Here is a 25,390-nt window from a genome sequence, read left to right as displayed (position 1 = left end):
TATTTGTTTAGACCGTTGAAAGACTAGTTGAATTGACACTCTATGTACACACTTAGAGGGGAATAAACTAATAGGTGTTATTTTCTTGTAAGCGGATAAAACATCTTCAATCACTTGAAAGGGGTAGAATGTTCAGTGTCTCTCCATCCGACTTTGCTCGGAGAGATCGTTGTCGGGGAGGTTTTTAAACTCGTTAGCCAGAGAGCTCATTCGTTAATGCTCATGATTAAAAGTCTTTCTTTGTCGTAGCCTGGGATGAGGTTCGTTCATGCGGAGGCTTGTTCTCAATCTGCCGGTTGTGGGGTCGAAGTGAGGACAGGGACTTCGATAGTAGCTGGGGTCTGTGACGCTCTCCCTGCGATTAGCGTGACGCCTTGGAGGGTTCGCATTGAGCAGAAAACCGTATACGGCGCCAGGAGTATCATTATGGTGGACTCAGTCTGGAGTACATCCCTTATTTCCAGTCCGATGTCCGGGTCAAGAAGCTCTATCCAGGAACGCAGCCTTTTCATCGCTTCAGAGGTAGGGTCTTCTAAGAAGTGACAGGAGAAAAGGACCTTGGTAGGTACCTTCATTGACAGCGGGAGGGAGGCTGGTGGCTGCGATGAACTGGCGTGTGCCTGACGTCCAAACTTGACTCGTATCGACACGGAACCTGACAGGAGCTTGTGAACGGGGAATTTCGCGGACGAAAGGCTGAACGCTGACTCGAGGAGCTCGGCGAAGTCGACCGACCGTGCTTTGCCTCTAGCAATAGCTGCAGCATTGGCCAACTTGGCAGTGAAGGTTCGTTGTTTCTGCCCGCCCGAGGTACCAGACGCCGTTTTTTGCTCGGGGACAGCCGCTAGCAGTTCGAAGGTACCATCTGCTGGAGTATTGAATTCTGCTGAGCCTGCCTCGCAACTGTCTATGATAAACACGGCGTCCACAGACACATCAGATTTCTGAGAGGTTACCGACACGTTATCTGCAAGTGTGTTGAAAGTGAAGTGCGGCTTTGAATTAGGATTGGCATTAAACCATAGTCCTTGTTGTGGCCCGTAGGCCCCATGTCCGGAGTAATGGATGATCACTAAATAGCGACCGAATTGCGGGGAGAGACATTGCTGTAGTCCATGTAGAAGGTGTTCGCGGATCTTGCCCGCAACAGTCCACCCAGGTGCTCTGTCATCGGCAGATAGAACGCACTCGTCGACGGAATCTATGTCTAGTGCTCGAACAAGGCTTTTAAAGTGTGGAAGATCCTGTTCTGCACCCGTGTTGTCTTCCTCGAATCTGATTGCGAGGGCCGTCTTCTGTTGATAGTAGTACTGTCTCTGCTTGACACACTGCGTCAGGGCTTCCTGGATATCCGCCGCACTTGCGACCTGCTGGCTTTCCTCCATGTCTTCCAAGCTGAAGCAATAAGCCAGCAAAACAAGGTCGTTTAAGCGGTTCAGTCACAGAAGGTCTTGTTGAAGGAGCCTTGAAAACTCGTCTTTAGAGGGAAGAGGGAGAGATGAAGAAGCTTGACAGAGCCTTGACGAAACTTGAGAACGAAGGTTATGGAACTGAGGAGGCTGGCAGACGAGCTGAGAGAAGAACTGGAGAGAAGAACTGGAGAGGAGAAGAGAGAAGAAAAGAGCTTTATATACTTGGGAACTCGTGATGTCATTGACTTTGATAAACGCAGGAACACAGTCCGCTTTAGGACTAGCCTGAGGACAAGCATAGTTAGGATAAGCGCTGCGTTCTTGGCACTGCATAACACACATAAAAACGGGCATCTGGTGGGTTATACCAACTCTAACCCACGCCTTCTACCTTCTATGTAATAGCAATCAAGCATATTTTATCTCTCCTACAGCTGATATATCGTTTCATACTCTTCCCCATTTGTTCAAGGGCCTAATGGGGAATGTACCTCGGTCTTTTTCTCCGAACGAGAGATAAAGCCACACATTAATCAATCTCAAAAGCCTACCTGTCAAGGTAATTTCAGAATAATGGGAAGTACGGTATAGTCTTATCTTGAAGTCTGATATTAATATGTGCAAAATAAGGTCCGAATGTTTCGCTCCTGAGACCAGTAATGAAACCAAAACACCCTGATATCCAAATCCAAAGCCGGTAATCACGCTAGAAAGGAGGGCTGGAAGATAGAAAATAAAAGGAAACAAGAAAAAAATGATAACCATCAGAGCCCGAAATTTACCATCTGTAGCCCTTGTTTAGCCATAACATCGAGCCAGTCAACATCAAATGCATGGCCTCGCCTCATATACCCATTCGTTTGATGTTGGTATACTGTCTGTAATAGCTGGCGGGCAGTAGCCACATTGCGACCAACACCCTCGTTTGCCTCAAAGGTAGACAGTATATCGAGTGCTATCATTTTATGCGAAGGTGAAGTCGCCGCTACTCCAGCAATGAAAGTCGGAAAGATGATGAAACGGAGGTCGTATCTTCCCATGCCGGTGATTTCATTGGCAGTAGAAAGAATAGCAGAGATACGTTGGTCAATGTCAAGGGCTGATAAACTACCAGTCTCTGCAGCTTGGTTGGGCCACATACTGATATAGGAGTATATCATGCAGCTGTGGAAGAGAGTCGAACACTAATTTAGAAAGTTCAGCATTATTTGAGATTTGATGCGAGAGCAGATAAGTATGACTTACATGCTGAAACACTTCCTTTGAGCGGGGAGGTAGCTGGTGTACCTGTTGCTGAAAGAGGGATACCCGTGGCGTCGTCCATAGCTGGAGAAAAGACTGCTGGATGTCAAACAGCCGTTTCTCTTTAGCATGGCGTCCGAGTAATGTGCAGCCAACTGACCCATCTGGGAAAGTCTGGGATACTGCATCACGCCGACAGTCTGCAGCAAGGATGCCGAGCCTGATAGCGAGTATAAACGTATCTCGGTTTAGGCGTAGCATCACCGGGAGTGTATGCTCTTCTCCAGGGTATATTATGCTTTTACCGCCCTCACTGATGGGATATAGTTGTGATAAGGCGGCCGGTATCATGTCATGGGCCAGCATGTTACGAACAAAGTCTCCGGTCCCAGCACCGCTAAACAGAGCGTAGAGATCAATCCAACATATCCACCAAACGACAAATGGAAACGGCTCCCTCTGTAGAATTGCTCCTCTCATATAGCAAATGCGGATCAAGCGTTGGATATGATGGGACCATAGATTGGACCCACCGGGCTCTGCGGCAGCAATCTGGGATTTTAGAAATTAGCTATGTGTAGACCAAGTTAACGGAATGCTAAGTGGAATACGCACCTCATATATTAATAGAAGAAAATGAGTTAAAAATACCCCATCTGACGATAGGTCCTGGTGGCTTCTCATGCTTGTCTGAAGGAAAGGGAGGGTTTCTTGGTAGTGCTGTAGGGAATCGATGCTCTTAGATGGATCCTGCCGCGACAAACTCAGGGCAGAGACAGCCATCATAGCATGGAAAAGCTGTAGAAAGGGCATATAGTTAGAGATAGGTAAAGATAATGCAAAATTAAATGTCGGAAACCCACTGGCAGAAAGTTAGCTGCTTCCTTCTCAAAGATATCAGCCCCTGGCATATTTAGGTGGTTGACATGCATATGATCGTGCCCTAGGCCTCCTTGGACAAGGTGTTTCCATACGACACTCCTGAAATGCCCAAGTAACTTTGCATCTTCCAAGGGCCCAGTTGGTCCTATAAATATTGGATGCTTTGGCTTATCCGGCTCCTTAAAGCCGCCATTATTATAATCTTCGGGCGACTTGGATCTAGATGCCACCGTCTGCGGGGAAGATCTCAGGGATTTCCAATAACTTGTATTCAAAGCCATCGAATCCTCAAATTTAGATAGAATCACCACATTTGGATCGGTAGATTCGGTGGATGACCGAGGCCTAGATTTGGAAGTAGTTCTCTTATGGGAGGCCGGTTGCGCTAGCCTGGCTGTCTTTTTCGTTGGAGGTAGCTCGTCTTGTGAATCTTCGCTATCATCTGTCAAGTTCGCAAAGCTATCCGGATTCACAACTACATGATATGTCCCAGGACGGTAACATTCTGCTTTCATCTCTCGCTCTATGTCTGTTGTCAGGGATGCGAAAGGGGGGAGAATATCGTCGCTAGTAGAGCTGGTAGATGAGCCGGAGCTGCCGTCCGACGGTGGAGGTGAGGAAGCTTGTCTAATGTGTTAGCTATGTAAGTAACAAAGAACAAAGAGATTATTCATACAGTCCCAAACGGCATTTCCGGATATGGAAACATCTTGCATCCTTTCCATTACTTTTAGAGTGTCATCACGGAATGAAAGCCTCGGGCTATAATCACATTCATGGCCTAATCGAGTGCATTGCTATCAGTTGTATTAGCGTAAGTTGTAACGAGAGACAGCATTTGAATATTATACATACACCGCACCTTGGATGCCCTTCATCGCATTTTACTAAGTGAAGGTCAGCTATTGCGTCCGTTGGTGGATGGTGGAGACAGTTTCTTACCCTTTCGTGCCTGTGTATAAAACCCAAAACAGAAAAGTCAGCTCTTCTGAAAGGTCGATATGCAGGAACGTGAATCAATATAACAAGAGAGTATTTACCCTACAAGTCCTAAATGAAGAGAAGTGTTAGACGATTGGGCTCGATGGCATGTGTGATATTAGAATGGGCTCAAATTCTGCTTACCAGCAGCCTGTTTTTGACCTTGGAGGTAAACGTACCCTAGTCGGCATCTTAAGCTTAGAGGGTTCCAAGTCCCATCCCCTGTCTAAACTTGAAATTCTGGGCATGCCATATTTAGGAGCGATCGGTGGCAATGGGTGCGTGTATTTCGTGGGAGTCATATTAGGACAAAAGTGCCTTTTCCCTATGGACCCTGGTTGGAGACCAGTAAATGCCGCTGAATCTGGGACGGGTGCTTCAACTGCTTTTTGAAAAGATGTAGGATGTCGAGTACTGTGGATGAGGATGAATTTAAGGCTGTACACAAAGCGGTACTATCTTATATATATAGTAGTTTCTCCTCCTTTAAGGTGGTTGCTTGACAACGGCTTCGCGGCAACGATCGATCGTTCAAGAATGGTTGTATTGTATTGTAGATGGCCAACTATTGACCATGGTAGGAGCAATCGGGATGATAAATTGCGTAAGAAGGCAAAAATCAACAAACATGAAGAATGCAGGTGTGGCGTTGAGACTCCTTCAAATATGCCAACTACTAGGAGTCAGAGTAGCATAAGCTTAGAACATTTCCGTGATAACAGTCATGATAATAATAGGAAAGTTCCACTAGCTGGTATGGTAGCAAAATTTGCATGCCCCGGGGGCGTCCGTTGGTGTACGGAGGGAATGCTATGGAGTTTTGAGGTTGTAGCTTATAGGTAGATCTGTAGACCACGCGGACTACAAGGACCTTTCTCACGAGTTAATCGCCATGGAAACGCGCTTGATAGTTAAGAATCCGCATAAACCTGCAAGGTATCTCTGAAGCTGGGGTATTTTGAGCGTCATTAATCGCGACAGCCTTGCATCCGGTGTCCGCCAAGCGACAGTATCAGGGCATAACAGCGCGGAAACAAACTGCGGCCATAACCTTTAGGGATTTAGCATTTAACTGGGGAAATGCTGTCACTCTCTTTAGATTCTAGCTGTAAGAGCGGGTGGTGCTTAAAGAAATGTCCGCAGGTCTCAGATGCTTATACGAGGAGAGGAGCCAAGGACAGTGCCCTTCGCAAACTCGTCCCTGACGCTCGTGTCAGGACATCCAGACTCGCTACCCTTTTCAGGGCTTCATCATGATTTGGCTGGGGTTCTGGAGCCTGTATCCATGCTAGACTGGTGCTGGAAGCCCTTGCGCCCGTACGCTCATGGAAGAGATCCGCGCTAGTTTCCCTCCGTCTTGGAGTGGTGGCTCTCCACCACAGCCGGCTGGCTGGCGTACTGTATGCCTCCATCAATCAGCGGGTAGTCAGAGACTCTGGATCCCAGAGCCAGAGTAATTTCGAGCGAGCAAGGAGCTAATCCGATCTCTTTGCCTATGAACTCTCATACGCGTGATCATCACAGCTAGGCGAGCTCCTTCAACTTTCTCCAGTTCTACACACTGTAGAGAAGCGTCAACCTCCGGCTGTGTGATCCGATGGATTGTCCCAAGTCTTCCGATCTTGTTGTTTCACTTGGCAGATGTCAAACGGTGAAATCTCGGCCTGCAGAGCAAAAGCAGTGAGGTTGTTGTTGTTTTCCTTTCAGACACCAAAAACGGACATTTTTAGTCCCGTGATCTACAGGAAGTTCATCAACATAAAAACGAGATCGACTCTTATTATTGTATAACATCATTATCATTTATGAAACTGTCAGTAGAATTCTCCGTGTAGCTGAGCGATTCTAGAGAAAGATTTTGGTTGTGTTTCGTGTCATGTCAACTCCGAGACACATCCATCTCGCACTTACTGACGTCGATGTTTACTCCGGAGCACACTACTACATGCAGCGTTTAGGTGCATAAAGATGGCTGTGGCTGCATCTGATTCGTCATTTAGATACTTTGATACCTTATCTGGTTGGGGGTAGCATGATGTATTGGAAGGTAAATATAGGGTGACTGTCTTTTGCTCGCCATATAGTTAACTGACTACTGGTAAGGTGGTTTTAGTAAATAGGCAATACTGATCCAAGCCTCTCGGAGAGGCGATGCCTATCCTAATTGCTCCGAGACTTCATGCCAGATCGTTTTAACAGCCTCGGACCGCTCAGTGTCTCTCCAATGTTCGATTTGACGCCGCTGGGAGCTACCAAGTGGTGTGGAATTCTTCTTCAAGACCTTGGTGTACGACAAAATTGCATGGGCAAATTTACTTCTCACGCTTTCGATCGGTAAGTCAATCTCTTGGAACAGAAATTCGTGTTCCTTAATCAACGTTGAAGCAAGCCCCTTGTCTAGAGAAGAAGGTTCTGGTGTGTGATTCTCCTCTTTACCGCTTAGGAGATGCTCGTTGACCCTGTTGAAAAAGTCCTTCACACAGTCAAACAGTGTAGAGTATACAGACCTTCCAGCATGTTCGATCACCGGTTTAATTATACTTGACATACGACCAAGGTAGTCACACAGCTCTACTGGTTGAGAAAAATGTAAGAAACTGACTGTGACAAGCCTAGAGTAATGACGTACCTGCTGACGGGATAGAAGGATTTGCGGCATTATAGAGGCACTCTATTCCTGCAGTAAAGGTCTTATCTTCAATACTACATTATGACAATTATTGTTAGTTAATACAGTAATTAGAACACCAGGGGCACTTACTTTGGAACCCGGCTATCTTTTGAATCAATCTCCATCCTATCACTTTTGATTTCATCTACCATTTCTTCAAAAATCGGAGATACCACTACTAGCGTTTCTTTCGTCATGTCAAGATCCTCTTGGTTCCTGGAAAAACGTCCGAGTTCCCTCAGCCCATGGGGCCTATAGTCGATATTCTTCCGTTTTGCTTCCCGGATTACAATAGCCTAGAATAACTTTAGCCCACAGTATCCTTCACAGTATCATCCGAGAAATCCACTGACCTTCATGCGTTCCTTGACATCATTCCGTTCTTCCAAGAATGCCTTGGAATGTATAGAAAATGTAACAAAAGCTTCCAGAACCTTGTCTTTACCATCCCATGTCTTACCTTCTAAAGCCTTCTCAAGATGTGGCCAGAGAGATGTGGCTGTGGGAATGTCCATGTTTTTGTCCACCAAAACGACAGCCTTTGCTATGGTAAGAGCAGACGCATGTTTAATGGGCCATTTGGGTGAATTCAACTGGCCTGAAACAATTTCGAGAATTTCATTTAGGTATAGTGAAATAACCCGCGGCCCGCTCACATTATCATTCCAGGTTTTACTGAAGAACTTCTTGACCTCATCGGTGGTATCGTGCATTCCTAAGAATATAAAAGGCAAGAAGGCCGCTGCTACCGCTTGCACCCTATCGTTTGCAAGCTTTGACATCCCATTCATAATTTCCCCGGCAACGATGCGATGGGCTGCATCTTCCGATTCAAAATAGAGCGATTTGGCAAACTGAATAGTATCCACTACATCTTCATTGCTCGCCAGGCGAGTGAGATAGCCAATAGCAGAACTATATGATGCGCTAACCGTCTCATTCCGGTCTAAGACCAATTTTCGCAATATTCGGATGAATCGAGCTGCGTAGGGGCGAAACAATAGATTTTTAGAACTGAGGATAACTAGCACCCGACTGCAACCTACTTTTGACGGTAGGCCAATGGCAGATCGTAACGAACTCTCCAAAGCGGGTACCACTTCTTCCATACTCGCATCGTCGAGTGAGTCGAGAAGATGTAACTCGATAGATTCCATCATCGGTGAACTTCTGATAGCAGTCAATCTCATCTTATCAATAGCTTGGCCAGTTAATCCGTATTTATCGGCATTTAGATGAACATAGTTGACGGCTTGGGGCTCCACTGAGGTGAGTGAGGTGAGAAGTCTTTCTAAAATAAGGGCCGCAAACGGTCTAAGCAACGGCCCTGACGCTTTCTTTACTATTTTCGTGATTGTAATAATGGAGTACTTTTGGATTTCTTCCACGCTTGATTCCAAGCCTTCATGTCCAAGGAGGAATGGGACAATATGCTGCAGCATAAGTTTTGCCCGTTTCGATGAAGAATCGCCAGTGTCTAGGGCACGCAAAACAATGTCACTAAGAGTTTGACATAATGATAGTGCCGCTTGCCGTACGCTCGACTTGATATCGTCAAGAACCTTAAACGATTTTGTAAGGATTTCGTTTAGATACTTGTCGTATTTCTCGACTGGGCGACCCTGAAGCAGGGAGGCGATACCGGCACAAGAAGCTTGTCTGACCCGCCATTGTTTCCCGTCAACAATGCTGCGAAGAAGATCATCCATAATTGCATCAAAATGAGAGTCGATGATTGCATTTGAGTCTTTCACGAGGGCATTCCATATATCATTCATAGATCTTTGTACATTGGGGTTGGGATCGAACTTATACCGATACAACTTGGGGTATAACTTTGGATTTTGGGAAAGATATCCGTTCTCACTAGAATCAGAAAGAACGTTGCTAAGACCAAAACGGCCGAAGGCGGCACGGCTTGACCATATAGCGCTATTTGAAGCCAGTGACATGAAGCGGTACACGAGACTTGGGTCTCCTACTTCAGATGCCAGACCTACGATATCTTTGTAGGTTGTAATTGAGCCATCGCCGGTTGGTAAGGCCCCAGGTTCAAACAGCTCCGTTTCTTCAGAAATCTTTCCACCTCCCATATTGGAGCTATCAGCCGTAAACGATCGCACGAGATCACGGACCAAGTCATCTTTGAGACTCCGACTACCTAGCTCGTAGACCAGTGATAAACCTCTCGAAGAAGATTCTTGAACTGTTTCATCCTTGTCGGAAAGTAGCCAAATGAATGTTTGCTGACACTTCCAGAGACGAGTCTGAACCTCTTCATCCTGGCCACAATATTGAATGAGGCAAAGAAGCCATATGACTGACGCTCTCTTTAAGGATGGTTTGGGTGCTTTACAGTCGTCCATGATCTTATCCAGGATTTTAGAGAGAACACGTGAGGGAATGCCAGACTTAGGCTTCTCAACATCCACATCCAAGGATGAAATTAATGATGTTGACTGCCATCCAGCTGCTATTATGCTCAAGGCCTCACCGACCGCAAACTGGACTTCTACCGCTTTGACTTCATGGAGTGCATAAAGTATGCCTAACAATTGTTCTAGCTTGGTAGATCCTGTGTCCTCTTTAGAGATAACCAGAGATAAACGTCCTAGTGCGGCTATAGCTTGCTCGCTATGCTTTTTAGCATCAGCGGAGATAGCTTCGACGATTAATTTCCATTGATCATCCTGTATGCTATCTACAGGAATGGCTGATGAAAGGCTAAGCTGGCCAATAGCATCGTAAGCAGCTTTCCTAAGGGTGGAGTCACGAGAGTCCTTCAAAATATCAAGTGTTGTACTTAGGCACTGTTGCACTTTTAGATGCAATTCTTGAATCTGCTCACCACGAATGTATACACGCGATAGCATAAATGCCTGGCCTAACACCGCCCCGCGTGCCGTATATGTCACTGTACCGACAGCCTCTTGCCATTTAGAAGCATGGGAGGATAGAATTTCCCATGCGTGGTCTCTTTGATTTTGAGGAGAACTAGGGTGACTTATCAGGATACCAAAGGCTTGGGCAGCGGTATCTTGCTCAGGGGGGGATATTTTTAGTAAAGTGTCAATTAGGGGTTGACTGCACTTTATTAAAGGGCTAAGGAGCTTGTTTGAAGTGAGAGAGGCAATTTCAATAAAGTGGGTGGCCGACCGGCCGATTGATGGACCAGAGCTAAAAAGTAACCCTTTAAGACAAGCATTTAAAAGTAATGGAAGAACGTCATCACATTCAGTAATGTAGTCTCTCACGGAAGCTCGGGCATTTTCGTTGTTTGAAAGAATATGGTCGAGTCTCTGCTCCCAATTATGTTCAATATCTTGGATCGTATCGGTATTTACTAAGGCTTCACAAAGTAGTAGATTTCGGAGGTATGCGATTGCAGTTGCATAAACAGTGGTGTACTTCTCAGAGGTGATAATTGAGCGAAGCTTTTGTCGGAGAGAATCTTCTTCATCCAAATCTTCGCTAAATAGATAGTGTGTAAGCTCCTTGAATCGCGGAAAGATGTAGCGTTTATTCTCAGTCACTGGGGCGGTAATATTATCACAAGGATTCAGCATTCGATACCAATAAGGATCCAGCCCTTTTCTTCCCTCTTCTGCTATTTCCAGTCCGCCATCTTGCCCCTCGGCAATGGCTAGGAGGTCAATGCATCTACCTTGGATATCGCTATAAGGCATGCAGCGGTTGGAAAATCGAACAGCAGCAAAACGAGTGCTTCTAACGATATTAAGTCCCGATACTGTATCTCGCTCCCCAGGTTTGGAAGTTGCAAATCTAACTAGAATGGGGCGGATCTGGTCTGTTGAGTTCTTGTCCAAGTGTTTGGTTATGGAGTTGAGAATTCCTCCAAGTGCTTCCTCAATGCTGACGAGAATTTGTGGCCCAGAAGTATCTGATCCCAGGGACGTAAACATCCACTCCAACAAGTTGGTATCAATTGGGTTTTCCTTTCCACCTGAAAGGGAGGCGTCAATCTTTGGAGCAAGTAGTCCTATAGACTCATAAGCGAGGCTCCTGGAACTAAGCTCAGATGGTTTTAAGGGTTGTCTGGTCACTGGCCAGCCTTGACGCTCGACCATTTCTCTTAAGGCTTTGATTATGCTGGGTGCAACCACACTCAAGTCAGAAGGTGCCCCCATCCTCGTCAGCCAGGTAACAAAATGGAAGATTTGCTGGAGCATTTTAGATACCTCGAGCCCGCTGGCTCCACCTACATTATCACAGGTGAGAGCATCATTAAGGACCTGAATAGTATGTTGGTTCTTGGAAGTCGCTTGTACCGATTTACTCAAAAAGTGGATAATCTTTATTTTCAACGCAGGGCGAGCAGGCAGAGCGCCGCCAGTCTCCGTTGACCCTAGATAAAGAGAAAACAGCTGCTCAACTACCTCGCCAGATTCCAAATCCGGGCGGAAACGTTTAAGCATATCATCTCCGACGTTGGAAATTCGCGTGTTTGGATCAGCAGTCGCAATCAACGCTGGAATAAATCGATTAGAGTCGTTGAAAGCACCACTGTTCAAAAATCTCAAGGCCGCCACCTTCGTGTCTATAAGGTTCAGCCCTCCAGGAGCTTTTGGGTCCCACGTTTCACCGTTCGATGATCCTCGACATAAAAATCTAACTTCCTCCATAGATAGCCCTGGACAAGCCCTAGTAGTGGATGTAAGGAGAAGCAGCTTGCCGAACCACCGCGCGAGAAATGTGCTGTCTTCTGGAAGCAGCTTCATTTTATTCCCAATATTTATATCTTCTTCGCTTCCCCTAGGAGGGAGTTTGATAAGGGGAAGTAGCTTCAGTACCATGTTGAACAGAATGGAAGTTTGAGCTTCGGAGCCATCAAAGTGGGATATCCCATGGAGCAAAGAAGGCAAAAGATCTAGGCTGGCCGAGCCCATCTGGTTGAGTGCATGACGGATATAAATCAAATCAAAATGTCTGATAAGAGAAGTATTGGTTTCTTTGAACTGCTTTAACAAGGCCTCGGCGGGAAGGGCAATTGATTGAGACTGGACTCTGGTATTGATATGCTGGCATAGAGCCACGACCTTGGTCCGGACAGAGGCATGCTCAGATGCAAGTTTCAACAAAAGCGGTGCAAGATATGTATGAAGAAGAGACTGGAGCTTTGGATCTGAGTCTGCAAGAGCAATACGTAGTTCCAGCTTGGAGACTAGTGAAAGCTCCCTCTCTTCTGTGCTTTCAACCATGGTTACCGAGTGATGGCCAAGAATCAGATATTGCAGGCTCCTCTCTTCTACTTGAGCATTTATACATCCATTAGAATATTCGGGCTATCCAGGCAGACATCACCAACTCCTTGTCTTCCTCTCAGGCAACGAGAAGCTGGCGCGTATTTTGCAAGTTCGAAGTTCGAAAATATTGGCGTAAAGCTTAGTCATCAAGAACATGGCGTCATGTGATGCGTTGCGCTTATTTCCACGAAAGTGATTGGCGTTTAATAAGCGCGTTTATCAATATATTACATAAGTGATAATCAAACTCTGTTCCTGATATATTTTTTTTTTATCAACTCGAGGATAAGAGATTTGTCCAGCTCGTGGTTGACAGCAAACTCGATGCCTTCTTCGATACATTCCTGCTATTTATCTACATGCCTCCATTCTAGATAAGATGTCTGTAGTATTTACGGACTAGTTACTCTTGACACTCATCTTAACCCTCCGACGACCGCCTTTCTCGCAGTATTTCAACATGCAAAATCCTAGCTACGAGAAGATGGCGCATTCTTCCCAAGGATCGTTGTTGCAGCCTACCATTATATCAAATACGCAATTACAACCAAAATCAGACAATGACTTGGTCAAATCCCTTTCGCATTTGGTCGCTGGCGCGTAAGAATACTTCCCTAGTACCTGACAGTGTACATTATACACTTCTCAAGTTACTCATCGCTATTACTTTGATCTAGTACTGGTGGTGCCATTACTGCAGTCCTCACATCTCCACTTGACGTTTTGAGAACCCGGTTACAGTCTGACTTTTATCGCCCAGTATTGTCGGGATCCCAAGCAGCCGGTTCACAGCCACCGCAGCCGCAGATATTTCGGGCATCTCGCCCCATGTTGAGCCATATTCGCGAAACCTTCCAGATACTCTTTTCGATATACCACATTGAGGGGTGGCGCGGACTATTCCGAGGGCTTGGGCCAAACCTGACCGGTGTTGTGCCAGCCAGTGCTATAAAATATTACACTTACGGGAACGTCAAACGCATAATAGGGGAATCGCATATCTTTGGGCCTAACAGTGAAAATGCAGTGGGCTGTCATATAATTTCCGCTGTTACTGCAGGAATAACTACCGGAACCCTGACTAGCCCAATATGGGTGATAAAGACCCGGCTTCAACTTGACAGATCACAGTCAGCCAGCAATCCCCAGGCCGCCCCAAGACGATATAAAAATAGTTTCGACTGTGCAAGACAGGTCTTGCGGCAGGAAGGCCCCAGAGGGCTGTATCGAGGCCTCTCGGCGAGTTACTTGGGAAGTTTGGAAACAACGTTTCACCTTGCACTTTATGAACAGTTAAAGATGCTCATAGCGCGGATGAAATCTAATCAAGATGCGCTTACAACCGTGTCTGGTGGCCGCGTTTCTGAAAACAAAACACTTGGAGATCGGGTTTCGGGTTTGCTGGGCATGGGTGGCGCCGCCGCACTTTCAAAGTTCCTTTCCTCGATTATTGCATATCCGCATGAGGTAAGTAGGCATATTTACAAAGCAAGCTAGCATTGCCGGACTGACATCTTTGACAGGTGATCCGAACAAGATTACGACAGGCTCCCATGGCCAACGGGCACGTAAAATACACAGGAGTTGTCCAGTGTTTCCGACTTCTCTGTAGAGAAGAAGGTTTCCGAGCTCTATACGGTGGATTGACGCCACATCTCCTTCGATCAATCCCTTCAGCAGGAATTACGCTAGGTGTATATGAGGCAGTTCTTGAGGGTTTCAAACTACTTTCTGAAGAGTAAATTATGAGCGTTTTGTTTATGGGCAAGTGAAATCGGGCGTTCTCGATTGCTGGATTTATTACTAACTGTATTATTATGAGCAACTAACTATATATAATAGAATAAGGGGTGTGTGAGTAGCTAGAGGTGTATGATAAAATAGAGATGTAAAATTAATAGGAGAATTAGGCCTTTTTTGAAATCCCTTTGGTCACTGTATATAGATAACCAGTTATCCAGCCTATCTAAATACATGAGACTTCATCTAGTTATATGTTATAAGCTCTTGGGATGGCCTCATGAAAAACCAAGACTTAGTTTATAAAGCCCATATCCGTTTTTGACTAAATAATACACGTTAAGATAGTTATAGGTGAGCCACTTACTTTCAAGGTAATGCATGGTTCAGTCGCCGGGTTTCGGCAGCATTAGCCCTTAGAGCACGGCCAACATTATTCTGGATACCTTCAATTGTCTCAGCGTCTGCGACATCATTAGAGATGGTACCGTTCCTCTTCTGGTTACTGAATAAACACTGCCAGACATCCGAGTCTCTCACTTTCTCACCCTCTGCGCCGGGTCCAGAGAGTAGGTTTCCCGGGGTAATATCTTCCAGTTCATGGGAATTTGCAGACTCAAGGATATTCTCATCTAGATGTTTTAAATTAATCAGTGTGCCACTCTCATTTGGATCCTGGTAGCTTTCCGAAATATGGCTGGATGATGTAGGATAGTGTTTCTCCTGTTTTTTCAAGCTCTCCTCACGTCTCTGTGCAATATGTTCTAGACGGCGAGCCACAGAGATTTGGTATATAGATTCCTCCACAGTGTTAGCAACAAGATACATCCATACAGTTGTATCTTGGTGTTGACCGATGCGATGGACTCGAGCTATGGCCTGAAGTTCAATAGCGGTGTTGATCAATGGCTCGCAAAGAAAGACATGGGTTGCATTCACTAGATTGAGGCCGGATGCGTGGGCTTTCGCATGCAGGAGAAAGCATTCTTTCTATTTACGTGTTAGGACTTGGAATGCACAACGGTAGTCTGATAAATGGGGGCCACGTACTGTGTGATCTTCCTTAAACCTCTCGATACCAAATGGAGTATCAATACTGGAATAACCAATTTTGAACCTGTAGAATGCCTGACTTAGTATTCCCAAAAACTCCTTGTCCTGGGAGAAAACAATGGATTTTGCGCCGGGATCATGCTGTCGCAACCATAACAAGTGCCGGGAGAGGGTATCAATCTTCGTTCCATAAGACACAGGGATGTCGATATTCTGGATTTCTCCTAATACCTTTGAACTTATGTCAGAATATATTGGATTCTTATGTGCATTGCCTGGTTCAGTACTGGGCGCATTCTCCTCATGGGCGACAATTTCTTGCGGTTTGTATGTAATCTCGTGGAAGTCACTGCGTTTTAGGCGACTCTTGCATATTGGACAGCTTTGACTTTGACGCCACCAATGCCGTATGCAATCTTTGCAGAATTTATGGCCACAGATAGTTAAAACCCCTATACTCTTGCATTAGAGAAAGACACATTACGAGCAGGAATCTGCGAGATCCGCAAAGGGGGCTAGAAAACAAACCAATCTCAAAGACGGAATCACAGATAACGCAGATTCTAGCTGTTTCATCAGCACCAGATTCGTCACGAAGGTGGATGAGATAGCGGTGTTTAGCCTTCAGTGAAGATAACTTGGAATCAAGTTGTTGTTCATTTTGTAGTTTTGCGTCAAAGTCTTCTTGATTTAGCGGATTACCACGTTTCTCTTCATCATAGGGTGCGACTGTATCGGATATCTGTTGAAGTTGGCGGTAGTATTCGAGTCTCTTATTCATAACGCTCCTGAAGAGATCCATTTGCTTTTCTAGGGGTGGTATTGCTTTCGACTGAACTGAGAACATCTTGCTGACTTCACGGAGTATATCATGAACGATCGAATGCTCTGCGCGAGCTCTTGAACTTCCATGAATCTCTTGTCGTTCCAGAGACACAACAAGGTTGCGAAGCTCATTCACAAGGCCTCGCAAAGAAAGCTGTCCGCGAGGCAATTTAAGCTCCTCACATTTATTGATTAGTGAAATATATAGCTCTGGAGCCGGACCTTCGCCCAGCTTAGCTCTTTCTAGAGCAACACCGACTTCGTGTGTGATCAAGTTATTCACTTGGCCAGTAATTGCTGCATAATGGCGCGCAAACATCACTCGAAGACCTTCCATGTACACATACATTTCGTCCTGATGCTTCGTTGATGATTCATATTCATCTCCTTTTAGCTCGGTGCCTTCTTCTTCATCAACCAAAGCTTGCAGGAGTAGCTTTGCCATGTGGTCTAGCCACTTGTTAAATGTATCGGTATGAGGCTCCATGGCATCGCAGAAGTCTTCCACTTGATCCAGCAGACGTCGGCTTTCTATACCGACGGCTTCCAAATTTGTGGACATGTTGGGTACATGGAATACCCCTTCTTTTCCAACCTTCGCTTTAAGGCGATTGATCTGCCCATTCACCATTTTGATGGTATCTCCAAGCATTTCCCTTCTGATCATTTTTGCGGTCTCATATCCACTTTCTTCATGTTTCTCTAACTCATGAAAGCGATCAGACTCGGGCTCAGTAAGCTCAGGGTCAGTTTTTATTTGATAATAAGCATTGGCCATGAAGAATTCACACATATGTTCAACTTCGAGGGCAGTTCGGAGCCGGTGCCGGAGCATCCCAAGCCTGTTCAGTTGTTCATTTTCCGATTCATCGGCCTCACTATTGTCATCTTCATCCTGATCCTCGTCCTCCGCGCCTGGTAGGCCTTCTTTTTCCTTCTCAGATCGCTTTCTAATTTCTTCATGAAGCTGATCTCGACATCCCTGTACGATTAAGCCAGAGCGTTTTGCTGAATCTTTCCAGATTTCTAGGGATTGCATTGGCTTCAAGGCATTTTCCATTATCTGGCCTCTACGGATCTGGGAAATAAGAAGGATACGCTCCTCTGTTCGTATTTGAGTTTCATTCTGGTCAATCATGACCGCAAGCACATCAGCAACAGATCTAAGCGGCCCGCTGGCTCCAAGTGCCTTACTCGCGGCAGCGCCAACTTTAGGATGAAGACAGGCTTTTCGAAGCCTCGATAACCACGACCTCATCTTGGAAATGGCAGTCCTCGTCTGAGGTTGCAATAGCTGAGGATCCCATTCGAAAGATTTGGGAACACCAGATCTATCGAGATCACAGTCTTCGCACATTTGTTGAAACAGTTGGTCATAATGCTGTTCCTCAACAGCTGTAAATGGGATAGTGATAACAACACGTTTCTGCTTTGGCAAACGAAGTTCATGGGAGACGGTATCTTTGTTATGTCGGAGAGCGATTTTTCCTATCATTGATTTAAAGATGGGAGGGTATGTACAGACTCTCTTCCAGATGCTTGTCGAGAGGCAGAATGGCTCATAGCGTAAGAATGACAACAGCCCATATATGTCTTCAATGTCCTTTCGCAAGGGAGTGCCGGTCATGGCCCAGGCATTGCATCGTGGAATAATCCTGGCAACCCTAGCAGGTTTGCTAGACTGTGATTCAACCATCTGGGCTTCATCAATACATACGCGCCACCAGGATATTTGCATCAATGGGGATTTCCTTATAGGAGCTCTCTTTGTGTGTCGGGACGGCCGATCGGGGGGGTCTTCGGCATAATATATTTCAGTGTTCAAAACCATGTATGTCATCAGGACTATATCGTAGGAAGCTAACTCGCGTGTTAACTCCTTGTCGTCTACTTTGCTCTTCCTCAGTCCTGTATAATGCTTAACACGGAGACCTGGTGCATGGATAGCAATCTCTTGTTCCCACTGTTTTAGGATTGACGGAGGTGTAATTATCAACGTGGCCCGAGATTCCAGCAGCCCTGCCGGAGTGGGAGGGTAGCTTCCGTTGATTCGATCAGGCCGCCTGTGGGTGCATATCAGCGAAAGCATTTCCACGGTTTTTCCCAACCCCATCTCCTCTGCAAGAATCCCCCCTTTCAAATGTCTCTCCGCATGGTTCCAGGCTGACAGATTCCTGATGACTACTCTGAAAAGTAGGCTGACATAGCACGGCTGGCCGTCTGCATCTACCACCTTGGTGAAGGATAGCGGGATTTCCTGAGCCTGTGGCCGGTGACGTAGGGTTCCATTGGGCAAAATGTCCATACCTTCCCTCGCTAGTAGCCAACTGACAGTTCTTTGTTGAAAGGGGAATAAGGTGCATTTGATCAAACCTAGCCCTTCAATCGGAGGTATACGTAACTGTGGCTGTGGAACATGAACACTGTCATAAAAATCACTTAAGCTTAACTGAGGTGGTTCTATATGAGGGTGCGGAGGGTATGTTGAGTTTGTAGGCAAGCCAAGTTGCGCTTTGAAATATTTCCAAAGCACTTTCAGGGCAAAGTCAGGTATCATATATCGTATCTCTGCTGAGTTTATCCATAAAATTCTTGTTTCAAGGATGTAGGTTGGAGCTTGAGGGTCTGAGCCTCTCTTGATATGTGTTTGGGAGCACACAACAGGTAGCTTCGCACGAGGACAATAAATCGAGGTTGAGTTCGAAAGGGATGTCCAGAGAGCCCCCATAAAGCTATCCTGCGGTCCAGAGTCCAGGCCTTCAACGTCCTCTAAAATAATTTCATGCGCATTCGTCCAGAGGGCCAGATTCACACCGGGTCTGGAATGATGCGGATTTCTAAGCAAAGCAACGACCGGTACGTCGATGTCATGACTGCTATCTACAGATGAACGTGGAGACGGTTTGGCAAACTCCTAGAGGACAGAACACATATATATTAATCGGGGAATCAAGCACATGCATGCAAGCTGAATAAATGTCTTGCTTACAAGTGAAATCTCGATTTTGCCGATTGCTATATACTGGGGCAGGGTATCCGCTGCATATTTTAGATCAATATAAGGCGTTTTCTTATCAATCTTTCTCCGTTTCTCAGGGGGCTCCATGGGCGTTTCCGACGCTTCATAGATGGGATTGGAGAGCCATACAAGCTCGTCCGGAACACAGCCTATAAAAGCAAAGCTCTATTAGTGATAGGTGTAGGATAGACTGATCAAATGAATGGATAAGCCTTACCTGGAACCCTGAGATTATAATGTTCGAATGCCATCTCCAACGAGTATCCCTCCAGTTTCCTCTATATCGAGGGTGAATTAGAAATGGAAAAACACTTTAGGCAGATTCGCGATTGATAGTCGCGTTCTTATCGATAAGATCACCTGATTTAAGCCTCTTATGTTACGTAATTGTGCACTAAACCTTAAACTTTAAAAAACAGCAGCAGCGAATGATGATTGGCTAATCGAGTAAGGGAGCACAAACATATATTATACGGCGGGTATAGAATATATACTATTAGTCGAGTTTTAACCCCTTTAGTATTGACTCGATCGAGTCGAGACTAATATTTTGTTAACTCGAAATCGACTCTGAGAGATAACGGCTTGGTTGGCCTAGGTTGGGTAGTGACCCCTTTTTACGCCATTTACCTTGCGTAGATCATCCTGGATGGCAAGGTTGGTGTACGAGCTTGGTGACTTGCATATCGGTTTGTTCCTGGGACGATGCGTCGAAATTACGGCCATGCACATGAGATAGACCGGACGAAATCAGCGGCAGCAACAGAGTCGAAGAGATGTGGATACGTATATCGGCATTTTGCTGCAAAGTCTAGGGTGTCACGGCGGGACACGCCATGGCGATGAGAGGGCGCAGAGGTCCATGACTTGGGCAGATGTAAGTCCTGCAATGTTCGGGAGATTGTCGATCCTGGCGCCGTCCTTGACCGACACTTGTAGCTGTGATGATTACGGAACCGACCGATCTTCAAGCTAGTACTTGGAATATTGGAGAATGGATAACGGGAGGATCCTTGCAAAGCTTGTCTTATTGCCCACAAAACAAATAAGAAATAAGAAAAAGAAAAGAACGGCATCGTCCGTCCTGACCAGCTGTTGCAGAATTGAAACCTGGCATCTTCTTGGCGTGTCGTTAGGAGTTGTTCTCCTGCCTCTCTGCCCTGTCGTCTTTTGGATGGCCACGTAACTATCTTCATCGTCAGGTCTGGAGCGCTACAGAGCACGGAGTAGGGGCATGTCGCAGATACCGGCCATATAGATGGCCCCTTTTGCTATCCACCCTACGGCCACTAGTGGATGAGGTACGTAGCCCTACCGCCACGGCCAACATGATGGGATATCCTCACATACTCACTGTGTATTGATCAGGGTACGGTTCCTCGAACCTGGTTGACTTCGATAGCTTCTCCCTATCTGGAAGGTTAAGCCTCGCCACGCCTATTGGCGCACTCTCTCGGCCTGCGCCTCTGCGGATTCCTCATCTTTGAAGGCTCGAGCCGAGATCTGGTATATCTCAAACGGTGATCTTTGCACGCCGCGGCCGAAAGACCCCGAACTGCCCTTCCAGGGACGCGCAGCACATCCAGACCCTGTTACAATTGCTCGCTCTCTGCCGCACACGTTTGGAGAACAACACTCCAGGGCTGTCTAGAAAACATGGAGCTCTAAACTCGGATGAACGGGGCTGAAGATGCGCGAGGCTTTCTCGTAGGTGGGAACCGATGGATGCACTGTCGATATGGGCTGGTTGGCTTGAAAAGTTTCCTTCTTCGTGTCTTCTTGACTCGTTCCATGCAAAGCCCATCACCGATCACTCCATACCCTGCTGCAACACCGTAGCCTATGGCATAGAAACGTTCCGTGGGCTTTCTAGCAGCCCAAGACCCCGTGTTTGATTTACCGTCGATGCCAGGTTTGGGTGGCAGTGGAGGTTTCGAAAATGTAAGCGCTGGAGGAGAGAGGCAACTGGGGTACTGTGATGCGTACCCGGTACGTGTATAGGTCGCCTTGCCATCGAGCAGTGTCACCCGACGAAAAGTACGGAGTATACCTAGATCGTTCCGGTCATCATGTCCCTTGAGAAGCACGGAGCAAGCGTTTCGTCGATGGAGGAACCGCCATATTTCCATTCCTTGACCCAGGTCTGCATGGGCAACGTCATCCCAAACATGGCTCATCCCTTGTCAGAGGATAGAGGACAGGGGATCTGATCGCCAGTAGTTTATAAACTATGTTCCTGCCCATAGTGAATCGATCGTTAAGAGTGTGTGCAGCTCTGAGCGTTGACATCAAGATGGTCTTCGAGCGCCAGGCCGAGGACGGCAACATATCTTCCATCACTCTCTCCCATGCCAAAGGTGATACCACACCACTACCGCCGCCGACTGCTCGCAGTTCCTTAGATAATGGTCCTCACGTATCGTCCGTGACTCTCACGAATCTTAACGCCGACGAGGATATCGAGCTTGTATCTAGGAATAACTCCAACAAAACATTGATCGAGCCACCATATCACATCTTTTCTCACCGTCAGAAATGGCAGCTCGTTCTCATAGTCTCGATAGCCGGGGCATTCTCTCCCCTTTCCTCAAACATATATTTCCCGGCGATAGACACCATATCGTCGGAGCTACGGGTTAGTGCCTCGTTAGTAGCTCTGACGATCACCGTGTACCTGATAGTTCAGGGTATCAGCCCGTCGATATGGGGCCCGATGTCAGATATCTCCGGTCGCCGGATTACTTTTGTTATCACCCTCACCATATACGCCGCCGCTAATCTCGCTCTGGCTTTTACGGTCAACTTCCCAATGCTACTTGTACTTCGTGGCGTGCAGGCTTTGGGTTCTGCGGCAACTATCAGTATCAGTGTCGGTGTGATTGGGGATATGGCTTGCCCTGAAGAGAGGGGAGGTTTTGTAGGAGCTAACGCTGGAATCCGGTAAGCTGGAACACAGTCGCTCTCCTGGGAATTAATGTTTTGCTAAGTTACTGGTAGGATGATTGGACAGGCCATTGGCCCGGTTTTTGGTGGCCTGCTCAACAGCAAATGGGGATTTAGAAGCATTTTCTGGCTCCTCTTTGTCCAGAGCGTTATCGTCCTACTGCTATTACTGGTGTTCTTACCAGAAACCCAGCGCCAGTTAGCAGGAAACGGCAGTATTCCTCTCCATGGATTCCATAAGCCGTGGTTGTACTACCTGCGGCCACCTAAATCATGGCCCACGACCAAAAGCAGAGAAACTCCAGTATCCAAGACTTCGCGCATATCTTTGAAGAGCACACTCGTCCCATTAACGTATGTCTTCCAAAAAGACATCTTCGTCCTCCTTGCCTGGGGTTCTCTTATCTATACAGTCTGGAGCATGGCAACCTCCTCGACCACTACCGTTCTACTGCACTCATTTCCTAGCCTAACACAATGGCAAATTGGTCTCTGCTTCCTTCCCAACGGAGCCGGATGTGTACTTGGCTCTATATTTACCGGATGGCTGTTAGACCGAACATTCAAGAGAGCCCAATCTGAATACAAGATGCGGCATGGCTTCCCAGAAACAGCGAACATTAAAAACGTACCAGACTTCCCTATTGAACGCGCTCGGCTTCGCTATATGCCCTATTTTAGTGCATCTTTCATTCTATGTGTCGCTCTCTACGGACCTAGTTTCGAGCTGAATGACTTGAGGAGGTATTTCGCTGCTAACCTAGTAGCCTCACTGGGACTGCAATTCATGATTGCTTTTACGGCAACCGCCATTTTTAACATCAATTCCACCATGTTGGTTGACTGCTTCCCTAACGGCTCAGCCAGTGCAACAGCAACCAACAACCTCGTTCGATGCCTTGTGGGTGCCGCTGGAGTGAGTGTGATTCAACCTTTGATAGCGGCTGTGAGAGTAAGGAATTCCTTTCTGATATTGACCGGTGTTGTTGTGCTGTTTTCACCGCTGGTATGGGTGCAATGGCAATACTGCGGGAAGTGGAGGCAGGAAAGGGAGCGAAGAGAAAGTGATAAATCTAGAACAGTTAAAAAATGAGAGACAACCGGATTTTATTCTAGTACATTCCTCAAATGACTGCTTTTTTAGTATCGGCGGAGTGTTATAACCGTCTGCGCCTTACTAACTCCATAGAAGAGGTTCTTGAGTGTCTGAATTTATTTATATGCCTCCTAAGGGCTATGAAGGATGAGAACACGATATTGGCACAGGCTAATAAATCGGAGAAACTGAAGTATCACTATACACGCGATAACGATAAATATAGACTGTCAAAACTCATAGCCTGATTCTGTGTTCTCTTTACTCCCAGCACAGTACGCTACTGATTACATTCCTAAGCTTAAAGAGTGTAAGGATAAAGTCTCTACTGAATATATCAGGGACAGAATACGTGAGCTAAGTACAATATTTGACAAAATTTAGAGACTAAAACGACACCGAGATATAATAACTCGCCAAATGCTCCAATTTTCCCCCAGTATATAACCCAAGCTCCCCCCTTCCTCTAACTATATACATGGGTATCTTATCCCATTGATACACAAACTCCCCAGCTCATGATAATGGTGTCTGTCTATAGGTATGTGGGTTGTATGCAGCAGCAGGCATCCGGTTCGAGTCACCTACTCGGCCACGGTAAGCAGCTCCCACGTCTACCATCGGCTCGGTCGCAAGCTGTGCCTCATGGCTCAGCCTTGGTTGCGATGAAGGGTAAGATGCGGATTCCAAGCTGGAGGATGCCTGGGCCATGGCCCGCGAGCGCTCACCCTGGGGTATATGATGACTATTCTTCACTGCGGGGAACAAATCGATGATGAACGAAAGTGCGTAAATGGCGAAAATGAAGGCGATAACCCATTCGATGATTGCGGCAGTGTTTCTTGTGCGCCTCTTCTTTCCAAGGACACCATAAGCAATTGCCAGAGCTAACTCGACCACAATGAAAAATAGTTTTGTTAAGAAGCTTAAAAAGATGATTTTGTGTTCCTTATAGTAGATTCCGAGCCGGAGGTACTCCAGGCATATGAATATAGCGCTGAGTAGATATCCACCTCTAATTTCGACGGAAAAGTAAATGTTAGCAGTGCCTTTACGTGTAGAGACGTCGGAGAAGGGAATGCGAAAATTATACTAACATAAACATGACCAAGAAACCGCTGTGTAGGCGGGAGTATCTAAAGGTATCAAAATGTGCAAGGAGAATAAGTCCAGCGGCTCCAACCATGGAGAATATTATGGAAAGGACAGAAAGAATCTTGTCGTAAACACCTTTATTCGGAGCGAGGCGATGGGAATGTCGTAGCCAACGCTCCGATATAAAGGTCAGCACAAAAAATACTGAGGATACTGCGCATCCCGCCACAAACAGTGGTTTTAGGCCCTGGGCAGCTACATCGGATATATATCTAGAGGTTCAAACCATGTCAGCCATGCTGCATAACTTATAAGATATAATATAATCTTGCAGGACGGAGTAACATACGCCACTGACTGGCCCGGTTCCATTGATGGATAGTGAGGGGAGCCATCAATCTTCCATCGTACCAAGAGCACAATTAACGTGGCTACCCAGGTGGTTAACTAATGTCTACATATAAGCTAGAGAAACCTTACCTATCCACATGCAGGCTGCCACCAGGGGTAATAGCCAGAATGATATTAACATTGTAGAAGAAGCTGACCGGATCTGTTAATACGGATTTCCACGGTAAGGTTGGATTGCGTGGCGGTTCTAGTTTCGAGGCGCGAGAGCAACAATTTGAGGCCTCTCTAGAAGAAAAATCGTAGAGACAGTTAAACGATAGTTAAGATCCCATCATGCGGTAGCACATGAAACCTGGGCTGTCTATATAATAAATGCACATCAGAGGACGCGTGTGATGCTGGATGTTGGAAGTGCAGGGAATAGAAAGAAAAAAGGCTGCTTCGGCTCGTCGGATGATGATGTCATCGGCCTAAACGCCGGCGGACTTAATTTCGGCAATAATCAACATGATCGGCACTTGAAATAGCGCTTAAGGGCATTTTATGTCTGGATTATGCATATAGAAACGCTCATCTCTTTGGCCGGACGATTTGAATGAAAGCTGCAAATGCATTCATCGCGCTTCCGAAGGCTCTTGTTTGACAAATGGCTAAGCAAGGGCGTATAAGATCTCCTTCGATACACAGGATATTTCCATCACCTCGACTTCTTAGGCCATACTTGGATGCTCACACGCTGTGCCATTGTTTCGTGGATGAACGATGAGACGATGAGACGAGCTGAAGAGGGATAGTAAATTTCTTTTTTTGTTTCCG

The 25,390-nt window shown here is 46.3% G+C and overlaps 8 protein-coding genes across 8 annotated transcripts; 3 read left to right on the top strand and 5 right to left on the bottom strand.

Moving 5' to 3' along the window:
* Positions 1–284: 284 nt before the first annotated feature.
* Positions 285–1,385, bottom strand: MCYG_07250 (conserved hypothetical protein; the record flags this gene model as incomplete). The annotated part of the gene is made up of 1 exon (XM_002843421.1): positions 285–1,385. One exon carries the CDS (start codon positions 1,383–1,385, stop codon positions 285–287), a length of 1,101 nt encoding a protein of 366 aa, XP_002843467.1.
* A 791-nt stretch (positions 1,386–2,176) lies between these two features.
* MCYG_07249 (conserved hypothetical protein) lies at positions 2,177–4,819 on the bottom strand (the record flags this gene model as incomplete). Its single annotated transcript, XM_002843420.1, has 7 exons — positions 2,177–2,596; positions 2,658–3,206; positions 3,306–3,452; positions 3,518–4,158; positions 4,213–4,333; positions 4,479–4,577; positions 4,697–4,819. The coding sequence occupies 7 exons, from the start codon at positions 4,817–4,819 to the stop codon at positions 2,177–2,179; spliced, it is 2,100 nt and encodes a 699-aa protein (XP_002843466.1).
* Positions 4,820–4,869: 50 nt separating this feature from the next.
* Positions 4,870–5,463, top strand: MCYG_07248 (uncharacterized protein; the record flags this gene model as incomplete). The annotated part of the gene is made up of 3 exons (XM_002843419.1): positions 4,870–4,916; positions 5,099–5,271; positions 5,369–5,463. The coding sequence occupies 3 exons, from the start codon at positions 4,870–4,872 to the stop codon at positions 5,461–5,463; spliced, it is 315 nt and encodes a 104-aa protein (XP_002843465.1).
* Positions 5,464–6,672: 1,209 nt separating this feature from the next.
* MCYG_07247 (proteasome component ECM29) lies at positions 6,673–12,407 on the bottom strand (the record flags this gene model as incomplete). Its single annotated transcript, XM_002843418.1, has 4 exons — positions 6,673–7,091; positions 7,147–7,220; positions 7,279–7,484; positions 7,542–12,407. The coding sequence occupies 4 exons, from the start codon at positions 12,405–12,407 to the stop codon at positions 6,673–6,675; spliced, it is 5,565 nt and encodes a 1,854-aa protein (XP_002843464.1).
* Positions 12,408–12,936: 529 nt separating this feature from the next.
* Positions 12,937–14,194, top strand: MCYG_07246 (solute carrier family 25 member 33, mitochondrial; the record flags this gene model as incomplete). Its single annotated transcript, XM_002843417.1, has 3 exons — positions 12,937–13,052; positions 13,130–13,919; positions 13,976–14,194. 3 exons carry the CDS (start codon positions 12,937–12,939, stop codon positions 14,192–14,194), a joined length of 1,125 nt encoding a protein of 374 aa, XP_002843463.1.
* Positions 14,195–14,561: 367 nt separating this feature from the next.
* On the bottom strand, positions 14,562–19,340 carry MCYG_07245 (ATP-dependent DNA helicase; the record flags this gene model as incomplete). Its single annotated transcript, XM_002843416.1, has 6 exons — positions 14,562–15,182; positions 15,243–15,697; positions 15,774–17,174; positions 17,265–18,984; positions 19,060–19,238; positions 19,307–19,340. The coding sequence occupies 6 exons, from the start codon at positions 19,338–19,340 to the stop codon at positions 14,562–14,564; spliced, it is 4,410 nt and encodes a 1,469-aa protein (XP_002843462.1).
* Positions 19,341–21,158: 1,818 nt separating this feature from the next.
* Positions 21,159–23,242, top strand: MCYG_07244 (Aqr1p; the record flags this gene model as incomplete). The annotated part of the gene is made up of 4 exons (XM_002843415.1): positions 21,159–21,271; positions 21,352–22,029; positions 22,087–22,984; positions 23,222–23,242. The coding sequence occupies 4 exons, from the start codon at positions 21,159–21,161 to the stop codon at positions 23,240–23,242; spliced, it is 1,710 nt and encodes a 569-aa protein (XP_002843461.1).
* A 402-nt stretch (positions 23,243–23,644) lies between these two features.
* On the bottom strand, positions 23,645–24,595 carry MCYG_07243 (conserved hypothetical protein; the record flags this gene model as incomplete). The annotated part of the gene is made up of 3 exons (XM_002843414.1): positions 23,645–24,143; positions 24,226–24,495; positions 24,573–24,595. 3 exons carry the CDS (start codon positions 24,593–24,595, stop codon positions 23,645–23,647), a joined length of 792 nt encoding a protein of 263 aa, XP_002843460.1.
* Between the last annotated feature and the right edge of the window lie 795 nt (positions 24,596–25,390).

This window comes from Microsporum canis, genomic scaffold (genome assembly GCF_000151145.1).
Source record: "Microsporum canis CBS 113480 supercont1.7 genomic scaffold, whole genome shotgun sequence".
NCBI classification, from domain to species: domain Eukaryota; kingdom Fungi; phylum Ascomycota; class Eurotiomycetes; order Onygenales; family Arthrodermataceae; genus Microsporum; species Microsporum canis.
Note: the sequence above shows the minus strand (reverse complement) of the source record. Positions and strands in the feature narration are given on the sequence as shown.